Source organism: Diospyros lotus, chromosome 9 (genome assembly GCF_014633365.1).
Source record: "Diospyros lotus cultivar Yz01 chromosome 9, ASM1463336v1, whole genome shotgun sequence".
In the NCBI taxonomy this organism is placed as follows: Eukaryota; Viridiplantae; Streptophyta; class Magnoliopsida; order Ericales; family Ebenaceae; genus Diospyros; species Diospyros lotus.
This window is the reverse complement of record NC_068346.1, coordinates 13,580,909-13,588,592: the sequence shown is the minus strand read 5'-3', so window position 1 is coordinate 13,588,592 and position 7,684 is coordinate 13,580,909. Positions and strand designations below refer to the sequence as shown.

General features: G+C 31.0%; 1 protein-coding gene across 1 annotated transcript; it reads left to right on the top strand.

The window, feature by feature from the left end:
- Positions 1–2,406: 2,406 nt before the first annotated feature.
- LOC127810469 (uncharacterized) lies at positions 2,407–4,363 on the top strand. The gene is made up of 3 exons (XM_052349981.1): positions 2,407–3,534; positions 3,632–3,835; positions 4,165–4,363. Exons 1-3 carry the CDS (start codon positions 3,328–3,330, stop codon positions 4,276–4,278), a joined length of 525 nt encoding a protein of 174 aa, XP_052205941.1. The 5' UTR covers positions 2,407–3,327; the 3' UTR covers positions 4,279–4,363.
- The last annotated feature ends 3,321 nt before the right edge of the window (positions 4,364–7,684 follow it).

The following is a 7,684-nucleotide window of genomic DNA, read 5'->3' as shown; positions in this document are numbered from 1 at the left end:
AGCAGGAATCCATTTTTTACGATTTTCATTAAGTGACTGAAACCATTCATTTTCTCTAAGCTCAAATTTACCGACCATTTTCCACCATTTCTTTTCAAACTCTTTAATTTTCCAATACTATCATATGCATTTGTTAAATTTCATCATGAAAATTTCAAAGCTACTCACTTTATGACCAAGATCTTTTGGAATCTTTCTTAGCACATGCTACAAGCAAAAACAATGTCGTGCATCAGGAGCACCTCTTTAATAGCTTTTTCTTGCGATTTACCTTCGTCAGTAATTATAACTTTAGGAATTTGACACCCATTGCTCTATGCCAAAGTGCACATTAACCAAATACCAAAGTGCACATTAACCAAACAAAAGTTGATGTTGTTGGACATGAGCCCTTGTGACTAATGTTAGTGATACAAAGAGACTTGATCTTGTAATTTTTTAAATATTAATAAAATGACAAGTTTATGCTTTTGATTTAAAATGTAATATAATTTAAATTGAACAAATATTCATTAGTATAATAAGGAGTGGATATCATCTTTAAGTATTAAGGATATGAGTAATAGTTAATCCACGATTTGTTATGTTATAAACAAGTTTATAGTCATAGAATTCCTAACATGGATAATAACAATTCGTAAAAACTAGCACATCGTCTTTCTTCTTATTCAATATAAGATACTGAAGGTGAAAATTGGTGAGTATCGTGTGATTCTATATGAGATATGAAAGGAATATGATTGGATACTCATTACAGGAACGAGTTCATTGAACGAGATTGTTAACATTGAATAACATAGGTTCTTACTCACGGGTCAATGATTTAATGTTAGTTACGTATGTGCAACTACTACTTAGATCTGAGATGACATGATACCTATGCATTGGTGGATTAGGGAATCAACGATGCTATATAATTGTTTTAATCAGGAATGATTATACATATCTATGTGCCTAATCAAGTGGTGCATGAGATATGTGTATATCAGACATGGAATCTATCACTTCAAGGTTTGCGATGATGATATCCTATGTGATCTAATAATCATTTGACGATAAATTCTTAGTTGAGATATTATAACGATGGAATGTGTTTTTCATGAATTGTGTCATATTAGTCAAGAATGATTTTGGATTTGATCATATGATGAGATTGAGAGATCTTACATGTCCACACTACAACAAAAAACACTTATTGAGGCATTTTTTTTAAGACATTTTTTAAAAAATGCCTTATAAAATACTATTTTGAGACATAATTTAAAAAAATACCTTAATAAAATAATTCTAATGAGGCATAGCGATAAAGTGCCCTTGATTGAGTTATGCCAGTACTTCAAAAATCTTTGTTCGAAATCACTCAACTCTGTTGATTTGGTTCAAATGGAATACCAAATTGCATTAATACTTTGTCACCTAGAAAGGATTTTCCCTCCATCATTCTTTGATGTTATGGTGCATTTACCAATTCACTTAGCAACAGAAGCTAAACTTGCTGGGCCTGTACATTATCGTTGGATGTATCCTATTGAGAGGTAAGTAATACTGATTGCTTCTATTTTGTCAAATTTTATTTAGATATCATTCATTTGAAAGCAAACATAATTACTTTTTCATCATTGGGCATCTTATAGGTATTTGTCCACATTGAAGTCATATGTAAGAAATAGATCTCATCCAGAGGGTTCCATTGCTAAAGGTTATTTAGCAAATGAATGTTTAACCTTTTGTTCTAGATATTTTGATGACATTGAAACCAAATTCAATCGGCCAAGTAGAAATTCTGATGAAGGAAATGTTAGCAATGTTGAGTTACCAATATTTGCAATGCAAGGACGATCATTTGGAAAAGAAGATATGGTTGTTTTAAATAGAGAAACATTAGAAATGGCACATAAATATGTGTTGTTTAATTGTGACGCAGTTCAAGAATTTATTCAGTAAGTCAATAATTATTTTCCATTAATTTTAATAGAGTATAAATAGCTCTTTTGTATCCTTATATTCTACTATATGCACAGACAACATGAGACTATAATAAACAATCAATATCCTCGACTTTCTAAACGACAAAGGGCTATTAAACACACCGAGGAATTTACTTCATGGTTTAGTGACACGGTAAGTTTTTATTCAGTAACCTTGGTTTCAATTTTTTTAATTTATTTATTTATTTTTGTTTTCATAATCTTATCCTTCATTTATTTAGGTTGGAGAAATGTTTGCTGCTGGAAATGAGGATATATCTGAAGAGCTTCGAGCTCTTGCTCAAGGTCCTAATTGTGTTGCAAGAAAGTACAAGGGTTTTATTATTAATGGTTTTAGATTTCGTGTGAAAGAAGTTGAGGAAAAGAGAAAAACTCAAAATAGTGGGGTTATTGTTATTGCCAAGACAGAAAGTTATGCTAGCGTGAGGGATAACAACCCCATATCAGGAGATGTCACATATTATGGAGTTCTAAATGATATTTTAGAGTTAGATTATCTCAGTGGTAAAAAAGTGACGCTATTCAATTGTGATTGGGTTTCTCAAAGAAGTGGAAAGAAAGAAGATGATGATGGTTTCACCTTAGTCAATTTCACTAGACTCATGCCCACAAATGAGCCATTTATTTTAGCTTCTCAAGCACAACAAGTGTTTTATGTGGAAGACCCTACAGAAAAAGACTGGCATGTTGTAATAAGAACCACACCTAGAGACCAATTTGATCAAAAAGTCAATTCATGTGAGGATGATATAGAGACTCAGCTGCAAAGCCATGCATGCAATCCTCAAATTCAAGATGGTGACATCAATGTTGATATTACATGGGCTAGGGAGCATGATGAATTTGATGCTTATGGTTGATATGGTTCATTATTATTTTTTTATGTTATAACTTTGTACGACTTTCAATTCTATGCTTTTCTAAATTGAGTTTGTAGTTTTTAATGCTTTCTCCTTTGGGTTTTATTTTCAATTAATTCATTTTTCGTTGTAGAAAACTATATATCAAGATTGTGTTGTCTTAATTAGCTATTTCAATTATCTAAATACTATTTGTGTGTTGTTCCATTAGTTTGGTACATAGAATCATTGTTATATAACAGTGAGTATTGCTACATTCACACAAATTCAGCTTGATGGCACCAAGAACTAGAATTGGACGTATGTCTGATGGGTTGGACTCAAACCAGTCAAGAAGAGATTTAAGCAACACTCAAACCAATATAGTCTCAGGTAATCTATCAACTTTTCTAATTCAGCTTTGCTCATTTCACTTTATACTTCTATAATGTTTTGGAATAGACAATGGTATCAAGAAGAATGTACGAGGGCCAACATTTATGCGAAAAATTTGGGCTCGAGATAAGCAAGAGGCTATTCAAGTTGAATTTAATGACCTAGGGCAACCTATTGATGAAAAGTCATCAAGTGAATTAGCTCACTTCTTGGGGGCTATAGCACGCAATGGAAGATACGCACCATTACATTATAAGAATTGGATCAAAGTACCTCAAACTTATAAAAAAGAGATGTTGACCCAAGTTCAGGTATTGGTGTAGTTCATTCTTTATATTATAACAATATTGTATAATATCATTGTTCATGCTTATTCTTCTATCAAATTGATTTGTTTTTTTTTTTTAGGAAAAGTTTCAGCTTCCTCCTGGTCAAGAGGATTGGATATTGAAATCTATCGCCAAAAAGTGGAGAAATTGGAAATCTTTTGTGAAAACAAACTATTATGATCCAAATGTATCTCTTGTTGAACAAATGAAAAATGTTCCTGAAAGAGTTCATGAAGACCAATGGAAGGAGTTGGTAACTTTTTGGAATTCTGATGCATCAAAGGTGTGTGTAAAGTTATACTTTAACTTGTGGTATTTTTCAATTAATTACTCTTACAAAATTTGCCATGTATTCTAGAGAGTTAGTGATAGAAATAAAGTGAGTCGAGGACATCAAAAAATAGTACACCGAAAGGGTAAGATGAGTTTCGCTAGAGTGGCAGAGAAAAAGGTAACTTCTACTTCCTTTCAAAACGCTATGTATAATTGAATTTTAATGAAATAAATATTATTTTTGTTTCTCATTAATTATATTTGTCATGATTGGAAGTATTCAATTTTATATCTTTGTTTAACTATTATATAATATATAAATATTTACATTGTATGCAGAAAAAGGAACTTGGCTATTACCCATCACGCTCTACCTTGTTCATTGAGTGTTACTCAAAAGGTGAAACTCCGGGAAATGATGTAGCTAGTCAAGCAATGGTAATAGTTAAATAAAAATAATAATAATTTATTTGTCCATTTGTTTATATTTATTCTTTGAATATAATTTTTTTTTTTTTGTAGGAAGCAATGCGTGAGTTAACTATTAATGCTCCAGAAGGTCCACGAAATGACCAAAATGAAAATGATATTTACTCTCAAGTTATGGGAAAGGAGAAAGCTGGGCATGTACGTATGTATGGCTTAGGTGTTTGTCCTTCAGATCTTTATGGTCCAATACCTAGTCGTGCAAAGTCTCATAGACTTGCTATGAGTTATAAGAATGAATTGGAGATGATGAAGGAACAATACATGAATATGAATGAACAGCTACAAGAATTGAGAGCTATGTGCATGGAAAATAGAGAAACACCTAGTAATAGTCATCCTACGCCATCTTCGAACCCTTCTAATCTTGTGTCATCTCTTCAGAGCAATATGGGTTTTTCTTCACCAATTTCAACTCGCCAACCAATTCAAGTAATTTTCTTACTATCTTCTTCATTGTAGTAGTTATGCACATTCGAGTACTACGACTTAAAATTGTTGTTTGGGACATTGTAACTTTAGGCTTTGACCCATTCGACGGTCTTTTCTATCTATTTAGTTTCATCTCTCTTTTTCTTTCCTTTTGTTTTCCATTATTCTATTTATGATGAGTTTTACAAGTAGTGTGATGCTGCTTAAATTTTTGTTTTATATATGTTACTTTTTTGTTGAGGATGTTGTTGGATATTGAACTTGTATTATCCATTGTTATTTTTTTGATAGGTTCAAAATAGAGTTTGTTTGAAAAGTATAAATGACCCAACTCAAATTGTAGCAAAAGGAATTGTCCGGAGTATTGATCCATCCACAGAAGTTGGTGGATCACAACTAAGACCTAATTGGTGTGAGGTACATATTCAAGTGGCAGTAGAGTGGGATGAAGAATTGATAAGAAGATATGGAATGTTCGAAACCATTGGAGATGCCCTTGGAGCACATGTTGCATGGCCATTGTTCTTGGTACATTTATACTTTTATATTGTTGATTTCATCTTTCTTTAGAAAAACTTTGTTTCTATTTTACTAAGATATTTTTACTTTCTTTGTGTAGGTTGAACATGATGAAAGTGATGATTAGAGTTCAATAGATCATGGAGATTAGTTGTTTTGTTAATTTTTTTTTTGGTGTTATAATGGATGACAAATGATGATAATTGTTAGATTTATGGATTTTTGGAGTAATTCTTTTTTTGACAAATCAATCATAGACCATGGAGTATTGGTTTTGTATATGTATATGTGAAGTGGTTTTATTATGTGGTTTGGATTACTAAATTAGATGAAGAGATTTGTGTCTATGTTGGTTGATATCAGGTTTTAGAATTCAAAAATTTGTTCACCAGATCAATCTATTTTGAAAAAAAAAGTGCTTAAATTTATAGTTGTTTTAGAGGCATTTTTAAATGTCATCAGACGTTTAAATTTACAGTTATTTTCGAGGCATTTTTGAATGCCATTACATGCTTAAATTTATAGTTGTTTTTGAGGCATTTTTGAATGCCATTACATGTTTAAATTTACAGTTATTTTCGAGGCATTTTCAAACGCCATTACATGCTTAAATTTACAATTGTTTTCAAGGCATTTTTGAATGCCATTACATGCATAAATTTATAATTATTTTTGAGGCATTTTTAAATGTCATTACATGCATAAATTTACAGTTGTTTTCGAGGCATTTTTAAATGCCATTACATGTAAAATGCAGGGAGATATCTTGGTGGATTTACACAGCATTTGTTAGTGTCTCAATAAGCTTTTAGGGCACGATTACATGCGACACTTTTGTTAGCGCCCTAATAGCTAAAATGCCCCAATAAACTACATATTAAGGCATTTTTAAATGCCTCGTAAACCCAAAATTGTTGTAGTGCCATAATCTCATATCTTATCAAGATATAGGATGATAAATGGATTATATTGTATAGAATCGTAGTAAAATGTTCACTATACCCGCTTTACATTTAATTGTGTAGTCATGACATATTGTTAAATGTCACTCATGATTTATGAGAATTAATAATAAACTATTCTCGTTGTCAATATAATTGTGAACCCAGAAAGTTCCACCCAATAAGAAATCACTTTTAAGAGAATAATGATAAATTAGTAATTTTAAAAATTATTAATATTGGCGTAATTATTTTATAGGGATAAATAAGAATAAATAAATAATTTTATTGTAAATAAAATTATTAATATTATTCATAATCGGATTGGTCTTAATGCTAACACATTAAGCTTAACCCAACTCCGCCCTAGGGTTTCTATATGGATTCTTATAAATATGACCATAAACCTTGAATCAAGGTGACCATAAATCAGAAAAAAAAAAATTAGAAATTTTTTAGAAATTTCTATATGGATTCGTAGAAAAAAAATTTCTTCTCTTGAGATGATCTTGGATTAAAAAGTGGTTTCAAGTTGACCGACTTGGCATTCTACGCATGGAGGATTTTATGGCGGGTAACTTTGTGGTGAAATCAGATTTCATCAAAAGGTATTATTTTATTTCCTTATTCGTTTTCTAAATTGTAAAAATTTTAAAAACGAGATATCTAAAATAATTTTATTCCGTTGCGCATGATCAAATCTAATCTAATAGTTGTTTCCTCCCACTTAATGCACATCCAAACAAAATTAACTGAAAATGATTGTTCACTCCAACAATAAATTTAAATTCAAAGTTTCACTCATTCAAACGGCCATATTCATACTCACAACAAAAATCATAAAGAAAAACAAATAAAAAAGAAAGAAAAAGAAATATGGGAAAAACACCATCAACAACCAAATTATTTAATCACATATTTGAGGATTTGACAGAAGAAAAAAGATTAAATGAGCATTTGTTATTAATATGGTATCCGTGACCCATCCCAACTGCACTTGTATTGCACTTATTTCCTTGACTCATATTTATTGATTGCTGGAAACATAAAAATATAAAAAATGATTAAATGCCAGTAAAATGTAATGAAAATTTGATAAGTTATGTCAATCAAAACTTTACCTCATGATGACTCAAACTTGTCTTGCAACCCTTTTTATTGTGGGCAAATTCCTTACATTTGGAGCACTTTATTGTTAAACCTATCTTGGAATATTTACCGATTTTTACTCTTTGGTTCTTCTCTATCTTTTTTTTCTCTTTAGCTTTGGTCTGTCCAGTTGTTTCTTAGGTTCAACTGGTTCAATAGTGGGATTCTCTAAATCTAGCCACAATTTTATACCTCTAACTGGTTGCAAACAGAAGTTTTATGACTTCAGATGAGTCTTTTTCTTATATCACTTTGCAATGTAATCCTCAGGATTCAACTTTCGACGAAACAAAGCACATACAACATGTTGACAAGGTATTATTTTCAAGTTC